Consider the following 20606-nt stretch of genomic DNA (forward strand, 5'->3'; position numbering starts at 1 on the left):
GAAGTGCTAGATAATAGTTAAAATTATGTAACTGAATAAAAACTTAAGAGGGAGAGTAAAGAGAAAGTAACTATCCAAAGAGAGGCTCTTGTACTGAGTTTGTGTTTAGTGGAAAGAGAAAAGAAAACTAGTCTATTAAGGAGTCTTGGATAGAATACTTAGGCAAGAAGTAAATCAAGATAGATCTGTGGAACGTAAGTCAAAGTTGAAGAGATTTAGGAAGGACAGCGACATCAACAGGGTCAAATACTAGAGTGGCTAAGGAGAGGAGAACAAGAATGCCACTAAGTTTGATGATTAAGAATCTGTTCATTCCTTTTTAATTTTTTGTTTTTCCTGAAGAAGATTAGCACTGAGCTAACTGCTGCCAATCCTCCTCTTTTTGCTGAGGAAGACTGGCCCTGAGGTAACATCCGTGCCCATCTTCCTCTACTTTATATGTGGGACATCTACCACAGCAATGTCCGCACCCAGGATCCGAACCAGCGAACCCCAGGCTGCCAAAGCGGAACATGCGCACTTAACCGCTGCACCACCAGGCCGGCCCCTGTTCATTCCTTTTTAAAACATCATTCATAAGCATTTATCAGCTTAAAAGACTGTAAGCTCCTTGAGAGGAGTAACTTTCTACTTTGTAAACTTAGCATCTAGCCCAATGGCCGGCAGTTAATAGCACATGGAAGACAGCTGCTGTTTAAGCTGAAGAAATTTCTACGTAATAGGCCCTATCTTAAGTGCTGGAAATAAATAGATGGTTAAGACATAGTATCTACCCTTAAGAAGTTTAGGGAGGGAGGCAGATTTGTCAACAGTTAAAACCCAAGGTCATGTGTACAAGGATCAATGTGAACAAATAGCTCAACTTGGGAAAGTCATAGAAGACTTCACAAAGAGGTCGTAAACAGGATTTTGACCACTGATCAAGGTCAAGGACTACGATTATGTGTGTTTGGGGTGATTAAGAGAGGCAAGAAGAGGAGAACAGGTCTATATAATGATGCTTCAGGCAGAAAGAAATGGATTTGCAAAAGCATAGAACTGAAAAACGGCACAGTAGTTTCCATGTGGCTATCTGGCTGTGGTTTAGAGTACATCGGGAGCTGGTTTCAATGAAAATGTGAAAATTAAAGGTGACCACTATGGTATGCAACTTTCCCCTTAAATCTTCATTTTTTTAAGAGTAATCACCATTTTGTTAGGCTTTTTGCTTTCTTCATTGCTATTAGAATTAGCTCTTATTTTGGACACTTCTCCCCTCCACAAAAAAAGTGCTGTTTTGTTTTTTAAATCACTTCAGCCTACACAATGGCCAGCAGAGAACAAGGCCAGTCTGAAATGCAGATTGTATGTAGGAGGCTAGGTTACCCAAAACTGCCTCGGCAAATTAAAACTATTCTCCATCCTTGACCTTCAGGATCTTCTGAAAATAGAAGCCAAAAGTATGAAATCCATGAAGACCAAGGGTCCATTTGTATAGCTTTATGAAGTGTCATTGTAAATTTGCACTGACCCATACAATGTCATGTATAAGCGAAGTTCACTTGTTTAAAAAATGTTTTCTGAGTATATACCGCATGCCAAACAGCATGTTAAGCTCTGAGGATATAGCAGTAAATAAGGTTTTGTGGTATTAATTTGATTAAAGTGTAAATTCGACACTGAACGAGTAATTATAAGCGTGATAAATGTTGCAAAGAGAAATACAGGTGGCATGGAAAGTATACGCAACACTCCTGATGAAAACTGGATTAAAAAACTTCCTTCAGAGAAAGCACAAGTTTTAAAAAAATCATCAGCCTGACTTCTGAGGAGCTGTGATGCCCTTTGCTCTTCCCTTCTTTATTCTCTCTTCCCTTCTAACTCTAGGGACCAATGCAGGTCAAACACAGAGATCATCTGGCAAATACTCTAATAGGCACAACTTCTCAGGACTGTTAAACCCTTGGGAATTTATCATACATGGACATTCAGTTAGAGACAGGTCTTGGCTTAGTGATGGAATTATTCACTACCAGCACACTGCTGGGTCCAGAGCACTAAGCGCCTTTATCCTAACTAGAAGACCTGACCACACCACTTCCCTTCACCTTGGTCTAAGAATTACTGAGTCCAGACTACTTAAGAATGCTTATCATGTTCCACCTTCCTCTTCAAACAGAGGCAGACCTTTACAGAGGCACAAAACAACTTGTCACTAATTTTTTACTTGAAATTTTTAAAAAGGCTTATAAGCAACAATTAAAAGCAACAGTTGGAAGTCTGCTTCTAATTAGACACTATCATCTATTTTTTTAAGGTTTAATATCTGGGGTAAGTTCCACCAGCAATTGTAGAGTCACTGTTTACTTTTGCACCATCTCCTGTTCAAGCCTGTTAATGCTTCAGACACATGGGATCCCTGCCCCAATTCCATAGTTTCCTACAGCAGAAAAGACTATTCCATTACATTGTTTGATTCAGCACACTGGGAAACTTGGAGGGGGAGAGAGTCAAAGATGCAGGTTTAGTGCCATCTCAATCCTGGAAGCTTTATGTTAGCAGCATCGTATCTTGGCTCATAGGATGTTTCAATAAATGTCAGTGAATGAATGAATCCTGTTGAGATTGACAAGTGAGTGAGTTCAACAATGAGAAAACGTTTCCAAAGCAGTTACAAACACAAAATGGGCTATGCTTCTAATGGACATTCCAGCCTCTGTGTCTAAAGGGTATCGCTGGTTTACGTTAACGACTGTGTGGATTTCTAAAGGAAAAGAAAGAATGAAATTTTATCGAATATATATTACGATTACAAAATTATTTAAATGCTAAAAATTAGCATCTAATTTCTTACCTTAACATCTGTAAATTGAGACACAGCAATATCAGGAATGTTGGGGTGGAGAGCAGGCAGTTCACAATATAAGTTGGGAAAGCAAACCAAGGAGCCCAGGAGAACTTGTGCTTCCACTCTTGGTGCCTGTGTACCAGATTTAAAAAATCTTTAGGATGTACTTGATTAGGTCCTTAAATTATTAGAAAAACTGCTTTATTACCTAACCATATTACACAGGGAAGTCAGTGCAAGACAAAATTCAAAAATAAAGGGGGAAACACCAAAAAGATTCAAGTTCTCACCTATACTTTCCACGCAAACTACTGTTATTCTCAATAAATTCAATGAACAAATAGCAGAGCTTTCCTTAAGAGCAGCTAATAAGCAGAAATAAACCACAATTAATGAGACTGCAAACAAAATTACAGCTTACCTAAGAGCATAAAATTACCCTAATTTTGAGGAAAAATATAAATACCTTCATTTTAAAGGCAACTTACACATATTGTTCTAAGAAGCAGATGACTCAATTTCACTAGATTATATTTGTTACTAAGAATGAATAAAGTAACTAAGGGTGAAAATGCTAACTATATCTTCAAGAAATAGGCACTAGCCTGGATGGTTTTTATGATACGTGCACATGAGAAAAGCACTGCCTACACTACCTACAAAAAACAAAATTAGAATTTATCCTTGAACTGCAGATGAAGGCAACTTTTCATCTTTTTTCCTTAATTGTATTAAGCCATTTCTAAAGTACCAGCACTGAACATTTCTTTTTCTTCTATCTTCTTGCATGCCCACCAAACACCAACACCCACCTACTAATATACTGCTTTATTTACTAAAATATCTACACATTAATTTATATGCTTAATAATACCTAACAAAAATGTTAAAACAAATATATTAGAAATATAATACTTCTCTTCACATAAAACAAGAACCTATCTCTAAAAGGATTTCCTTATGTTAATAAATGTTATAATAGAGACAATGGAGTGGTACTCTACTATGATTTCCAACAAAACAACTCGTCTCTGTATTCAAAATATAATCTAGATTTACAGACACAAGGCAGCAGCATAACAGGGCAGGGTAAGCTCGCAGCCACCATCCCAAATTAAAATAAGTTATCCTATAAAAATGAAACGATAAAAATCCAACATTTAATGAAAGAGAGTAGCTAAAGGTTTTTCTTTAAAGGTGGATAAGGTAACTGAGAATGTTCAGCTATGTGGATATAATGGGAGCAGACCTGGAAGGTGATTGCAATTAAGAAAGGCAAGTCTAATCAATTGTTTTGTAATCTGCCAGGGGTGGGGGGTGCATTAACAGGAGGAAGATGATAATATGTATGGGACCTAAAATGGGAATCCAAGGAGAAAGATTTAGACTGCGTATCTCCAACATCATCCAGAGGAAAAGACTGCCCTTGACCTTACAGGGGAGATGTGGGTGTCAGGTCTGATTCCTGCGATGATTTGGTTTCCTATGCAGCCTTTCGCAACAGGTGTTCCTCATATGAAGAATAGAAAACAGAAAATGATTATTTTCAAATTTTCCCAAGGATGTTATATAACTAGTATCCTTCAAGATGCACAGGAAGGAAACTTAGTCACATAAAATGGATGCCTAAGGACATTAGGGCTTAATTCTCCTGTAGAACCTTGAGAAAGGCTGCAGGAAATGTGCTGCAATCATCTGAAATAACTGTCCCACTGAATAGTAATAGTGTTCATAGTAAATTGACAAAAAAGTGACATTGGTTTATGTCTCATTCTCCTCAGGAGTTCTATCAACTTTTGCCATTATCCAAGAGATTGATAATGTGTACACTGATAATACTATAATAGCCTTGTAACTTGTTTACCATCTTTAGTTCGTCTTCCATTTAATCTATGCCTAGATTAATAAATTTATTTGATATTCCCAAAGCACAGATTTAATCATCTCTCTCCCTACTTTAAAAAAGTTAACTGTTTATCTAATATAGCATTATAATCCGATTCCTGGCGTTTGAGAGCTTCTAAGATGTAGTCTAAAGGAGTGCTTTTCAATCTTTAATGTCCATACTAATCATTTCATTTGGGATATAGATAAAATATACATGCTGTTTCAGTAGGTCTTGGATGGGGTCTGAGACTCTGTTTCTGGTGTGCAGACCACACTTTGGGTAGCTGGGGTCTAAAGTACTTTTCTGCTCTTTCTGTCCACTACTCTCTAGTCAGATTATCTTTTTTTTTCCCTGCTTTTTCTCCCCAAATCCCCCCACTACATAGTTGTATATTCTAGTTGTGGGTCCTTCTAGTTGTGGCATGTGGGACAGCGCCACAGTCTGGCCTAATGAGTCGTGCCATGTCTGCGCCCAGGATCCGAACTGGTGAAACCCTGGGCTGCCGAAGTGGAGCATGCGAACTTAACCACTCGGCCACGTGGCCTACCCCTAACTATCTTCTAAACAAAATGGGTTATTTCTCTTTTCTTGAACACAGCTTACTCATGCCTATTTCCCTCTGCCTGGAATACTTTCCCTCATTGTCATTTTCACTTACAAAAATACAACTAATCTTGGGGCCAGCCCTGTGGCATGGTGGTTAAGTTCAGCACACTCCGCTTCATTGGCCCAGGTTCATGAGTTTGGTTCCCGGGCACAGACCTACACCACTTGTCAGCCATGCTGTGGCAGTAACCCACATATGAAATAGAGGAGGACTGGCACAGATGTTAGCTCAGAGCAAATCTTTCTCAACAAAACAAACAAAATACTACTAATCTTTCAAGGATCTATTCAAACATGTTTTTCAAGAAAACTCCGTGATATCCCTAAACAAATAAGATCTCTCCTTTGTCTGAATTACTAAATAATTTTATCTTATTTAACAAACTCTCATATTGTACATACAATGCGTCACGTAATGTTCCAACTATGTTACAAAGATTAAGTAATTTAATCCTTATAAAATAACCCTATGAGAAAGGTTATCTCCATTTTATCAGTGAAGAAACTGAGACACAGAGAAATTAAGTATCTTGCATAACGTCCCATGGTTAGTAAGTGGCAGAGCTGGAATCTGAAAGCAGACGGACTGGCTCTAGATTCCACCTTTTAGCTACTATGCTAAGCTCCTCCTACTGGTACCTTCTCTAGTTGTTAATATACTTTCCTATCTTCCCAACAGCACACTATATGCTCCTTGAGCACAACGTATATCTCATTTATTCTATATCACCCTATATTCCACCCAAAGGAACACTTGGTACACAATGGGAAACAGAAGTTCAATAACCACAAAAGGGCTTATTAGCACCATGTTGAACACAGACTAGGTGCTGAATAAATACCTACACATTCAATTAATAAACACCCATAACCATGATGCAGTGCTGGAGAGGAGCCCTGGAGATAGCAAGAGGAGTAAGACCAATCACTGTTCTCAGGGAACTGGAGAAACACAGTTAATAACTAGCTATAAAGACAGTTCTTCTCTTATTTGCACATTTCCTCTACATGATTGTATCTAGTTTCATAGCTTTCAATACCATCTGTAAACTATTGTCTCCCAGCTTTACATTTTCGGTCCCAATATCTCCTTTGAGCTCCCGATTTGTACATGCAATGGCCCTCCTGGCATCTCCTCTGGATGTCTGATAGGCAGCTTCTTATGCCCCAAACAGAACTCCTTCTCATTCACTGTTGATCTTTCGCAGCTTATAAATTAAATAATGTACATTAAACTGCTTTGCAAGTTATAAAGTGTTAGTCAAATATTACTATTTTTTCTGTCCCAAATACTCTTAGTTTTTTCCAGTAGACTTTCAGTTAATCGTTATTTCTCATTTATGTTTTTGCTCCAGAGTGATCTTTCTAAAATACAAATTTGATTGTGTCACTCTTTGCTTAAAATTCTTCAATGGTTACCCATTCTTTCCTTAGGACAAAGTCTAACCTCGTTAAACTATAAACACAGCTACTGCCTTCTTCTTTAGTTCACCTCTGCCACTTACACAAGAACAAGTTCCAGCTATGCAGAGTTACTTGGCACTGTCTCACTGCTCCACAGCTATATGAAAAATCCTCACATGCTGTCTTTGAGTTTAGAGCATATTTTGGGACTACCTCACCTGTTTCCTTCTTCTCTTTTGCTATAGCCCATTGTCCTTTTTAAATTTTCTTCCCTCCCTCTGCCTGTTTTGTTAGATTTCCTCAATTTTAAATTCTCTTTTGCTTATCAGATTTAATCTATTTTTATAGCTCCTGGGTGAACTCATCAACTAATTTTAGTACTTTCTTACACTTCAGAATTTGTTACTTTTTTTTTTAAATGTGGGAGAAACAATCAATTCCAATTAAATCGCAAATTTTCTTGAACATCAGCTTGTTATATCTTACCAACAACGGCTCTTCCTTTGTTGTTTTGTTAATTGAGTCCTGGTTAACTACAGTTTGTTATATTATGAAGAACAGGAAATAAAAACTTACATTGAGAAAAGCTGAAGAAGCCACTCTACTAGCTGCTATAATAAAATCCATAATAAGCATCGTGGCACCAGGTAAACCAAGTGAAAAAAACTGGGGTGAGCAGTGCTTGATGATTGTATTGACAATATCCTTAGGAATAAGGAAAAAAGAGGAAGAGAATATCACAAATATAACCTTGGGTATCAGCTAATCAATATCCTTAAAAATAGATAACATATGAAATAATGAGATAGGTAATTACTATACAATGGCTGACTAATTGGAAAGATTAATTTTAACTCTTCCAAATAATCCATGCTTAGTATTATATTCTGTCAAAGGAAAGTAAACTTAAAACGTGTTTGTTTGACCTCGATACAGCATTCTTTTTGCACTAGCAAGCAAGACGGAAGGCTCTTTGCTTTAGAGGTTTAACATATACCCATTGCTGGAAACCAGATTGCAGAGTAGATCCTCCCACCACAGATTTGCTTCCATGTAATAACTCTGATCTCTGAAGTGGTATGACCCGTTATGTGGCAACTGGAGAGATTCTCTTTTTTTTAGATAAATTGCAGTCTTTTGATGATAGATATTTAGCCTCAGAAATCTAGACCTAGGCATTTTTCAGGGAATATCTTAACTTGGTTATTCACTCACTTTGCCTTTGTAATTTACCATGAGGATGCAGTGTATTAAGCTGCATTACTCAATCCAATTTATCTTAAATGAGAAAACTCTGTCTTTTTCCAATAATTAAGAGTGTTATTTTATTTGAAACATGTTCATAAGGTAACACTCGGTAAAGTAGTTTTTTCTAACTCATGCAAAAAGTTTTTTAATTTTTCAGAAAGAAATATTATCTTTTACTATTAACTCACTGCTCTCTAAATGAAGTACAAGTGAAATTTAACCACATGATGATAAAAAGGTTTATGTTACTTGGACTTGCAACCTCCCACACTTTTTAGTTTTATGACCAGGCTCAAGACCCCTGTAGTTGTGTTCTAGGGTCACATTTATGACTATGTAATGTAAGGACTGTGATTAATATAAATGCCAAGTCACTATGCTAATACAATCTATGGTAGTAAGAAAATGTGATGTGCTGATTCTTAAAGTGGGAAAAACCTGACTGCTACATGACTAGATGAGTAAACCCATATGTCTCAAGCGCCAACTATCAAGTAACAATTACAAAATGCTGAAGAATAAGTACATTAGGACATTAAAGGAAGATGTTGTCAATTTAAGTAAAGGATGGTTTAATCTCTTCAAAAGTGAACTCGGTATAACATTAGAGGAAAGATGCATTTAATAATCAAGTCAGTCCCCTTAACTACAATAATTTGTTTTTCAACTACATTTCAAGAACAAATGAGGTCATAAAATGGAAGAAACTTGTAAATAAACCACTACATAAGCGAGTATTTTTAATTCTAGACCTTAAAAGTCAGGAGTTCAACAGAATCAAGAATCAAAGGTAAACTTATAAAGAAAGCAACTTGTTAGAAAGTATATATATTTACCTGGTCAATATGAAGTAATCCACAATGCATGATATTGTAGAAATGTGTTAGAAAATCTCTATTTGGAGAAACATCTTGTCTTCTTTTCATTGTATTACAAATAAGTTTATAAGCGTGTAATTTACCTTGTTTATATTTATCTGTCAACATGGTTGCCTACAATTAAAAGATGTTGGTTTTAATACTCAAAAATAAAAACTGCTTATTAAATACTTGAATATAGCAAGCAATATATTTGTTTTCATTTATTTCTATGTTGGCCTAATTTCTTTAATGAACTAAATATCAGGATTACTGAAACTACTGTTATCATTAAAATGACACAACATAGGTATGAATAACTACACACTGTTTCGTTTAGGAAAATGCACCAAACATATCAAATAACATTTAAAAGAATTAGACCTTTAAAAGTACATAGCATATTCTATGACACAAATTCAAGGTTTATATTTTACTTAAATACAATAAAAACATAATTTTCTATATTCATTTTTGTTTTATTAAATAAAAATGATGTATTCTGTATAATAATTTTATGTCCACTCACCTCTCTATATAACCCCTAATGATTAATTAAAAACTAAGTACTCTAGAAGTCTATACAATAGCTAAAGTATCCATCAAATATTTAAGACTGACCATATACTTATTTACCAAATGAAACTTAAATTACTATTTTATACAGTATGCTTACCTTGAAAAGCCAAGGTGTAAGAATTCTCAGTGGAGGAATCAAAACTGGTGGAGAAGGGGAGGTCAGGTTATCAGTTGAAATGCCGAGGTTATCTCTAATCTGTAATTTTCAAATAAAATGCAACATACCTATGAAAAGCATTCTCTTTCAGTTTGTTTTACCTTAAAATTTAAGTTCAAGTCCAGTTTCTACCACTAACTAAATATTTAATCATAGTTAAGCAACTTCACCATGCTGGGCACCAGGTTATAGTAAGGTGGTGCATGACAATGTTAACTAAGGCTTTTTCTACTTCTTAAAACTTTATTTTTCTTTCCTTTTCCCTTTCTTTTCTTTTTTACCTTAGCTAGATTCTGCCAAAGTTCACAGAGGTAATCAAAAACTTGAGCATGTATTTCAGGATCCATGATAGCGTTGACATCTCCCAAAATGCCTAGCATTCTTCGCCACATTACAGTAGCAACATCAGCATGCCATCCCGTGAGAGTACCCCCTGCCATCACACTACAACATTCAGATGGAAATTCACTGATTTCTACAAAAAAAATAATATACTAGTGTCAGTAACTTTTCTAGAGCATTGGTCACAAAAACAGAAAAGAGTCAAATTAATCTTAAAACATCTACAACAGTGAATAAAGGAAATGTTAATATGCATCATATGACCTGATAAGGTCAGAACCTCATCAGTTCATAATTCCTTATTATGGCAATAATTACTTATTCATTACTGCTTCTATCTAGATTTACCCAAGGAGGAAATGATGTAGACACCAGACAGAGAAATTTATATTTGATATAAAAAGACCATGTTTATAACTACATACTCTTTCATCTAATACCTACTTCAGGTTACATCAGCAAATTAATACAAAATCTCAGGCTGAAGGCAGATCCTGTAGGATATCTTCATAAGCCTGTTTCTTTACAGTTAAAACTTCCAAAGAAATATATTTATATTTAATTAAGTCAGACCTAGCATTAAAAGGGATATCACAATGGCATTTTTACTAAAATTTAAACATAAAATTTCCATATTTTTGTTTATTAATATTGATAATATTATATGTAAGAAATATGGGTAACCTTGGGTCCTAGTCTCCTTTCCGTCACTAATTACATGATGTTGTACAAGTTATTTAATAAAGGCTACACTTCCTCATCTGTAACATAGATGGTTCAGCTAAGTATCATAGCTCTCCTCCAGCTTAAAAAAAATCCGTTATTCTAGTCAATGTATATAAAGGAAAAGGCAAAATCATTAGAAAATCAGCAAAGATTTTTCCTGCTTGATAATATCTCAATGTACTAACAATTTACAAATTCATTCTGAGTATACGTACATCCTTTACTCTTAATGTTTAACTTTTTTCTCTTTGCATGTAAAGTGTACAATAACTCATTGTATTATTAATAACGTTACTAAATAGTCTTTCACAATAATAAAAAATAGGTTTCTGGTGTAAACCCGCTAAAATGAAAGAAAGCAAAAAAACACTGCTGTTTTAACCATGACTGTGAACATCTCCCTACTCTACAGAACCTTCATAATAGAGTGACAACTGGTTTGTCTCTAACTTATCCTTCTTGAAGTAAAGCTAACAAAACTTTCAATGATCACAAAGCAAACAACAAGATATGATCCTTCTTTAAATCCTGGATTGGGTTGGTGGTGGCATGGGGTAGCTAAAAGGATACCATTTGGGACAACTGAGGACATCTGACTATGAACTGAAATTGTAGTGATGTGTCATGTGAAGTACCTTGAATATGGCCATTATACTGTGGTTATGCAGGAAACGCACATTTATTCTTAGGATATACTCATTGAACTGTCTGGGTGTGAAGGGTCTGATATGTGCAATTCACTCTTTAACGGCTCAGCAAAAGCAACAACAAAGGGACGGCAGGATTTTTTTTGCGCATGTGGGTGCATGTACGTAGATACTGAGAGAGATAAAGTGGCAAAATATTAACAATTGGTGAATTTATCTGAAGGATTTATGGGTACTCATTTTACCAGTCTCGCAACATTTTTGAAGTCTGAAATTATTTCCAAATGTTGGGGAGAAAACTGAAAACAAACAAAACAACCAAAAATTGCAGGCCAAAAGGAGGAAGGAAAAGGTCAGAAATAATCCACAAACCAGAAAATTAGGGCTATGTAACTGCAAGGTAATTGCATATTAAGAGAATGAATATGTTAAAAAAAAAAGGCCAGAAGTTACATGGCTTTAATTGCTTCCTTCAGTCAGAGCATAAATGTGCTGCATTACCAATGAAAACTGGCATTTCATATTATTTACTGTAAATATCTCATCAACTATGTCCTTGATGGAAGTTTTTGGCATATTTGCAAAATGGCTTTTTATCCTGATGCCTGTTATGTCATGTTGGACTTAACAAAAACAACTTTTTTAACTTGCAGTTTCTAAGATTTCCTAGTCACTTTTTAACACTTACTTAAAAATAATAATGCTTCATTTGGACCGCCTACTTTCTAATTAAATTTAGTTGATATACTTACAGAATCAAAATCAATAAAAAATCATTAGTCAACTGTTTCACTGAAAGCTTGATAAGCAAGCGATAATGCTACTACTTTCTCCTGTGAGTCAGAGGGTTCTTCAGGTACAACATAAAGAACTGTGAAGCCAAATTATGTATTTCCTGTTTTAGGAAATGGCACTATATCAATAAATGATAGTACAATATACAAAAATAATGCAATCACTAATGTGAGGACTGTACTCAATTATAATAAAATAAATAACAAAAATCAGAGTATAAATATCTTTAAGAGCAAGAATAAATGTTATAGTAAAAAATTTCCAAAAGACTTAGAAAAGTCTAAAAGACTTTTAATAATACACAATCAATATATATAAAATACATAATCAAGTTTAAAATGCCTTATTTAAGATCTCCTGACACTAATGCCCTGCAAGGAAAAACGACAAATATCTAATTCGGAAAGATTGCCTAGGTCATCTGGTGTCTGAAGAACGGAGTGGTGGAGCTTCTCATCCAGCTGGAGGTCCTTCTGCTCCATGTGATCTGCATTCAGTGTAGAGGGAGAAGGCGTCTGCGACCGGGATCCCAGAGCTGAATGGATGGGAGAAGCACTTTCTGAACCTGTAAATAGAAGTTCATAAAATTACCATGAAGAAGATATTCAATAACCTCTACCTATGACGTAATGCTTAAAAACCCCAATAAAACACAAACTAAAAACATCAGAAGATAAAACAGGTTATAAATTGGCCAAAGAGGTCAAAATAATCATAATATTGTACAAGATTTTATATCGAGGAGTCTCATCTCACGTCTGCCACGGGACTAGTATGGAATCAGTACTGGTATTTCTCTTAGCTCCATACGTTATCTTCACCCATAAAAATCTGATTCATTTTAAAGAACTAAGTCATTAAGTAATTTTTTATTGTTTAGCTATTAGAGAATCATTAATGCCTTTAATTTTATTAATAACAATCTATAATGGCTGAGAAAGACTTTTTTGTCAAAGTTTTTCAATAAAGTATTGTTATAGTGATATTCATGCCCTGAAAAGAGGCTATTTAATTTTTGTTCTTATCTCCTATAGTAGATTTCTTTTGTAGTTTCTGAAATGACTATAAGAAAATAAAAGGAGATTTCAGGACTAGTATCATCCCTTTGATAGAACACAGCTATTCTTAAAGTTAATAGTGAGATAACATAAGCAAACTTCACCTTTAGAAAATACTGTGCTGAATAGTTTGTATATTGAGTATATGGAGTTGTACTCTTTGCTGAATTTTATGCCTTTTAAACAGAAATCAATCTAAGAACTGCTTTAGTGTCTCAGACGAACACCCTTGCACTAATACTACCAGCACTGATCAGTATTCCTAGGGACTGACCCAGTGGCGTAGTAGTTAAGTTCATGCATTCTGCTTTGGCAGCCTGGGGTTCACTAGTTTGGATCCTGGGCATGAACCTACATACTGCTCATCAAGCCATGCTGTGGTGGCGCCCCTCACAGAGGAACTAGAAGGACTTACAACTAGGATATACAACTATGTACTGGGGCTTTGGGGGGAAAAAAGAAAAAAAAGCATACCTTAAAAAAAGATTAGAATTCCTAATAAAACTTCCTAGTAGAGTTCCAGAAATAGTCACTATGAATAGTAAATATTTGTTACATACATATTAAAAATTCTTAGATATTGAATTATCCAAAAGTCATATTGAGGCAAAAGGCCTAAAACAAGTTCTCTATACACATCAGTTCTATTTTTAGAACTTTTTTATAGAACTATTTTACAGACTAAATAGAAATAAGAAAGAAAAAGTGTGGTCACACTTCTTTTACATATTGTAATCTTTTGAAAACACAATAGTCTGATTAATAGGTTAAAGAAAACTAGAATACGGCTTGCATGGGAAACATCTCTGGTTCACTGGTAAGCATGATCTTTAGAAACTCTTGATTCCTTTGAAAGAATACTTGGTCTCCAAATTAAGACAGAGACACATCCTGTAGATTCTTTTGAGTCACAGGCTGGGAGGGTCATGCAGTGGATCTCCAGACCAGTGAGAAAACTTCTCAGGCATTTCATTATTTACACTTTGAAAATCCACTCTTTTCAAGGTTCAGTAATGTCTCCACACTTCTTCAAGAAAAGAGTTTTTTAAACCACTGTGCTGGGCACACAAATAATGCTTGAGAAACATTTGTTTATATATTGATTTCTTATTTCAAAGCAATTGCAGAAATATTTTGGAATGGTAAAGGGACCTGATTTGAAACCATGGCTTTTTTTGTTTTTTTCTTTTTTTTTTAACAGTTTGTGTGTTCTCTTTTCTCTCTCTCTTTTTTTTTTTGGCGGGGAAACATTCACCCTGAGCTAACATTGCTGCCAATCTTCATCTTTTTTTTCTTTTTCCTCTCCAAAGCCCCAATACATAGTTGTATATTCTAGCTGTAAGTCCTTCTAGTTCTTCTACATGAGCCACTGCCACAGCACAGCTACTGACAGATGAGTGCTGTGGTGCTGTGCCTGGAAACCGAACCCTGGCTGACGGAGCAGAGCACACCAAACTTTAACCAGTAGGCCATCAAGGCTAGCTTGGCATTTAATTCTTTTTTATTGCTGACTATTATTTCAATGAATGTTCAGCGAATGAATACATTACAATTTGATTATCCATTCACTAGTTGATGGACATTTGTGTTGTTTTCAGGTTTTAGCTATTGCGAAATACTGCCATGAACTTTCACATACAGCTGTTTGAAGTAAATACCTAGGAATGGTCATATGGTAAATGTATGCTTAATTTTAAAAGATACTGCCATATTTTTGCAGAATGGCCCTACCATTTTACATTCCATTAGTAACGCATGATATTTCCAGTTGCTCTAACCCTCTTCAACACTTGGTATTGTCAGTGTTTTTAATGTGAGCTGTGTTATGATGTGTGTGGTGGTATCTTGTGGTTTTTATTTACATCTCCTGATTTCCAGTAACATTGAGCATCTTTTCATCTACATTTATTTTTAAGGACAACTACAGTGAAGGTGTTTACTATAAAATAAGACTTTTCTTTGGTATTTCTCTCTGAGTAATTTAAATTCTGTAATTACAGGACTGTGGATTTGACCCCATTGGCTTCTGTGCTCTAATCAGCCCCTATTCTGCAGTGGGGCAGGCAAAAGTTCTTAACCATCCTCTGATAGGAAAGATGTGAAAAGGAAGCAGTAGGATATGAAAACAGAGAGTGGGTTCCTGCTTACTGAGTATTCCACTGGCCAAATTTCATCTGTTGGATTTGGCTGAGGAAATGTGCCTAATTCAGACATGCAGAAATCACTGCTCCAATCTCAGAAGTTCCACAAGATGCAAAAACCACCTTACTGCTATTTAAACTGGAATGGACAATCAAGCCCATCAAAAGGCATCTGACCGCAGTGGGAACTGGAATGAATCTGGATCGTACAGTGCAACCCCTCAAGTGCAGGCCACTCTGGTCACTGCACTAATCTTGCAATAATGTAACCCTGCATTTCACGACTGAATTTCTTGAACCCTGCTCGTCATATTATCGTTCATTGGGTTACGTCACACAGAAAAAGTTGCTGAAAAGCATAATTTATCGTATAAATACAGAATATTAGTATATTGACAATGAGGCCTTCTATTAGGCAATGTGCTTTACCTTTTCTATAATAAATACTTTGCCAAAGAAATCTATAAAAATCTAGGCTAACTCTGAAAGACAATGAAAAAGGTATGGTGCAGTGCTTATTAACTTTTTTTTGGTTACCTATTTAAAAATCACTGTAGGAACTGCTCTGATGCAAACATATTCAAAATTTTGCATACAATATTTGGAATTCTCCTGAAGCTTCTCCATGTGGACTCCAGATCAAGAAACTCTTACATGAATTCTTTTTCCCCTCCATTGTTACATAAAGATGAGTGAAAAAAATCATACTTAAATAGTAATAAGTAAAACTTAAATTCTATCAAATAAAATTCTCAAGAGATTCTTTGGTGGCTTAAAAAATGCATTTAAGGAATACATTCCCTTGAGTAACTTTACCAGTAACTGTTGCAACTTCAGCAGAAAAAGCGTGTTGATTAAGACTGCTTGTTTCAGAATCTATGTGAAGCGTGGTTAGACTGGCCACTTCTTGCTCTTCAGCACTCTGATGATGGGCAGAACCTGAATCCACATCAGCAGAGGACGCAATCCCAGTATCAGCTCCAAAGCCAAAATCTATAGAAAAAAGAAATGCTAGTATACAGACCTCCCAACTACAAAACAAAAATACTTACAAAAGAGACACAGCTACTTCAGCAAAATGCTTAAACATTAACATTCCCCCTAAATCTGTTCTACTTACATACCACTCAGGCAAGTGTAAATAATGTTAACACTTTGAAGTTTGTAATTAGAAACAATTTTTTAAAGGTTCTCATAGCTTATAATTAACAACAATAATGATAAAAGACAGCCAGACAGATGATATCTCATCACTATTCTTAGCCATGTTTTCTGATGGCTGATAATACAGTCATGTATCACTTAAAGACAGCGATACGTTCTGAGAAATGCATCATCAGGCGATTCTGTCATTGTGCGAACATCATAGAGTGTACAAACCTAGATGGGACAGCCTACTACACACCTAGGCTATACGGCACTAATCTCATGGGACTGCTGTTGTATATGTGGTCTATCATTGACCAAAACATTGTTACGTGGCACACGACTGTATACTTACGGCTTTTCAAGTATTTCATAATCTCTAGTAGAGGTATATACAATAAAAATGGCACATATATGGTAAAAATAATGTTTCTTTTAAATCATATTCCCAGTCTGAGATCAGACTAGTATATAATCCATAAGGGCAGGAAACATGTAATTCTCCAATGCATCTCTTAGCTCCTCACAAACTTGGTTCCCAAGGTTTTGAGTTTCTTTTCTAAAATTTTGGTAACCTTCATCCACTTTCAAGTGTAAAACAGAATTATAACAGAAAAGCTATGTGGCAGCAATATAGCACCAAATAAGACCACTGATGTCATTTTAACATGAAGCAATTATTCACGAGTTTTGGGTACTGCAGCTCTGAACATAACTGTACTGCACACACTGAAGCAATGACTGTGGCTAGACAGGGGTTCCCGAATATGAGTGCGTGAAATAGCGCCAACTCAGAACCAAGACTGTCCTTTATTCTATCATCAAGTCCACCCTAATTTTTTTTCCTTTCTATATTTTTGGTCTTAAAATATCATTTGTTCTATGAAAGCACAGTTTTTTGTTTTTAAAAATATCTTTAGTTTGGCAACATAAAACGATCCTAACTTTGAAGTGATTCCCTAAAATTTCCTTTGGAATTTCACTGACAAATGAAATCAATATATATGGGAACCTCTGTCTAAGTAACATTAGAGAGGAAGGCGATGGTTATATATAACATGCGAGTCAGTCTCTAACAGAAGACAATCAACAAAAAACCATATTGCTCAAATAGAAAAAGATACTTGCTGTCAAATTTTCGGCCATCATACTGGAAAGCGCTGAAAGAATCCGAATGACTGTCTGAGCTGATAAGATCACTGCTCCCTGCACTAGCAGGAGAAGTCCATTCTGAGGGCACACCTGGGTCATCGATAGGACGCATTTGGCTCTGCTTGTTTAGAATATCAGGGAGGTCTTTGGGAATTTCGAGGCTGCCTGGACTACTTCCTCTTCTTGTCATAGTCTGAAAATTCAAGAACTTTTGCCATTAAAAAAATGTCTTTTTATTCTCACTAAGCATCTGAAATCTTTAATTCCGAAGACAATCATCACAGTAAATATTGAGACTTAGCGCCTGAGGTGGGAGGGGGAAAACACTCCCAGAACAATCTACACAGCTATGTGGAGCAGGAGTCTGAACTGCTTACTGTTGGTCTGCCTGAAGCAAAGACCGACATGTCAGATGGTGCTGAGCCTGAGACTCCTAAGCCTCAAACGGATCAATGGACTGAACATATGCTAAGACAGTAGACAGAGCAAAGTATTCAAATGGAAAAAGAAGCAGATAGTGGAGGGAGGGAAGAATGATGACAAAGATGTCACTCTATAATGATTCCATATAATGATTTTATAAATTTTTCCTATTCGAGGAAAAAAACTAAAAAAAAAAGGAAAATGCAATGGAGCTATGGACTTTCACTAAAGATAAGCTGAAATCCAAAGAGAATATGACCACTTAAAAAAAGCAATTGCACACATATTTATCTTTCCTTAACACTTAAGCATTATTAGGAATAAAACTGCTCCTATTTTCATTTTGCCATAATTCTAATACTCAGGATATAGGTAACTTTAAAATCGATTCCAAAGTTATCTGGAATGATTAAGCAATCAGTATTCATGCTATCAAATTTATGAGAGGTGGGCCAGAAGACCTCTACTGTTCTCCTTTCTGCTGAGGGCTGGCAGTGGACATGAGGGTAACCTATGAGCGAAGATGAAAAAGAGCGGGAAGAAGGAAGTAGTGGCCTATCCCTAAGTTGCTAAGCAAACAGGTATTCCAATCTTTTACCCTGGTCAAAACTATGAGCCTGCTTGTTCTATGTCTCTGGATAAAATATATGATAAAAATATAATTTAAAAATCTTAATTCAAAAAAAGTTAAATTTTGGGGGAAGGCTGTTTGGAATAAAAATTTCCACATATATATTCTATACATATATTTGTATGCAGGTACATAGCTTAGTTTCTCTACCCTCCTCTCTAAAATCAAATAAATAAAACAGAATAACACTTACTGAGGCATTACCACTTCGAAGTCGTTCTGCTATAAACTCATCCATCAGATCAGGAACATTAGCATTGCTGCTGCCAATATCACTATTAAGAGGGGGCAGTTTGGGGCTCATGTCCTCTTTATTGACTAAAAATAAATAAATAACTATATATAGTGAGGAAAGACTTGACTGCATTTTCTAAGTTTGAAACAAACAAAATCAATCCAAAACAAATTATCTACGCCATATCAATTATTTGCAAACATGCATTTATGAATAATTTCTCTCCTTTTAGATTTAATTTTAAGAATTAGTAAATTGATATTTACTTTATTTAACTAAGCAGATGTTAGTCAATCTTCAGTATAACCTTAAACAGCAAGAAAGCTTACAGATAAGCACTAGTTGGAGTTAGGTTAATATTGCCTATAAAGAAACTGGTATATTTATCTTTCTTCCTGCCTCTATGCTTCTACACAGAGCCTTAATAATTTATAATCCCACTTTCCCCCATCGAATTATTTACAAGGACTATATCTCTTGAAATCTATGCAAATCTGAGTGGGATATAAATTCATTTAAGTTCAGATATTTATAAATAAAAATTCTATGATTTTGACATAATGTTGTTTCTATTCACTACAAAATCTAATTTTATTGCTTTTAGAAAGAAGAGGTTTATTTTCACAAAGTTTTTTCCGTGAAAAAAACCCACAATAGTTATTTTAATTTTTTCTGACTACATTATGATTTACATTAACAAGAAAGTTTTAAACTTGGGAAACTAACTTACAGAAAACAGATATTTATTTATTTCACTATTGAAAACTTGATTTCTCTGCAATTTAAAGAAAATAAGCACTGTTTATATTCCTTATGAACTACCAAGCATTTGAGGTTAAGAAAATACACTGGTCAGGAGCTCACTGTGAAATACCATTATCTTTATATTACTTGGCCAGGCTTTGCTAAGCTGTCAAATACTGCCCTCAAGTGGCATTAATGGCTCAACGCAAGATGCATTATAAAGCATTCTGTTAATCATGCTAACAAAATCATGTTAAACAAATAAAATCAAAACCTACCTTACTGCTGAAAGTTAATTTTCTATATCTGTAAAGTTATTTTAAATTTGAATCAAGATAAGAGAAAACAGTTACCATAATCTTGCTTTCTGTAATCTGTCCATAGAGGTTCCATACTTAACTCATGATTGGCTATCATGAAACCTTTATGCACATCTAAAATCTCAGAAAAAAGAAAGTAATGATAAGTGTTTCAAGGCCATAACTTGCATTCTATACATATGAATGCAAAACTAAAAAGCCTACAGCTTGTTTGGAAATGGCTTAAATGAAAAGTAACTAAATCCACTTTGAGATTTAAGAAATAATTTCCTCTTCAATAATAGTTAACTAAAAATGTTGGTGCTGGTTGTAGGACCTTGATTTCCATTATGTTATATAACGTCAAAGTAATTTTTTACCAAGAAAAAAGATAAAACCAAATAAATCAGCATTAAAAATGGATGAACGCAATTAGATATAACTGGTGCCCTTTTAAATATAAACTATAGGGGCAGGGGAGAAAGTATTCTGACTCCTCAGTAAACGTAATTTCAAGGCACACACTGAGGAAAAATATTTGACTTAGATAGCTTTGAAAGGTCATTAAAATTTTCCTATATCATCTTCTTTCCTATCGTGTTCAGCAGCAAAGAGGTTTAACTAAATGCCTTATAAGGGAAATTAGTAATTTAAATAAACGTTTTATGCTGGGAAAAATACAGCTGGGAAAAGGCGCATGC

At 35.2% G+C, this 20606-nt stretch overlaps 1 protein-coding gene across 8 annotated transcripts in view; it reads right to left on the reverse strand.

The window, feature by feature from the left end:
• RALGAPA1 (Ral GTPase activating protein catalytic subunit alpha 1) overlaps nucleotides 1-20606 on the reverse strand; it is a 223950-nt gene that overhangs the window by 109511 nt on the left and 93833 nt on the right. For 6 of the 8 annotated variants that reach the window (XR_011501562.1, XM_044765509.2, XM_070504251.1 and 3 more), the window contains 9 exons: nucleotides 18821-18945; nucleotides 17550-17766; nucleotides 16092-16268; nucleotides 12489-12641; nucleotides 9848-10041; nucleotides 9507-9605; nucleotides 8810-8965; nucleotides 7302-7430; nucleotides 2834-2959 (listed from right to left, as the gene is read on the reverse strand). Coding sequence is in view for 7 of the 8 variants with exons in the window: in XM_044765509.2 (XP_044621444.2) it covers nucleotides 2834-2959; nucleotides 7302-7430; nucleotides 8810-8965; nucleotides 9507-9605; nucleotides 9848-10041; nucleotides 12489-12641; nucleotides 16092-16268; nucleotides 17550-17766; nucleotides 18821-18945 (1376 nt within the window). In the remaining variant the exon portion in view is untranslated. Of the gene's footprint in view, nucleotides 1-2833; nucleotides 2960-7301; nucleotides 7431-8809; nucleotides 8966-9506; nucleotides 9606-9847; nucleotides 10042-12488; nucleotides 12642-16091; nucleotides 16269-17549; nucleotides 17767-18820; nucleotides 18946-19959; nucleotides 20041-20606 lie in introns of all 8 variants that reach the window. The other 2 variants (XM_070504252.1, XM_070504254.1) reach the window with 1 other exon arrangement.

This window comes from Equus asinus, chromosome 2, assembly GCF_041296235.1.
Source record: "Equus asinus isolate D_3611 breed Donkey chromosome 2, EquAss-T2T_v2, whole genome shotgun sequence".
Classification (NCBI taxonomy): domain Eukaryota; kingdom Metazoa; phylum Chordata; class Mammalia; order Perissodactyla; family Equidae; genus Equus; species Equus asinus.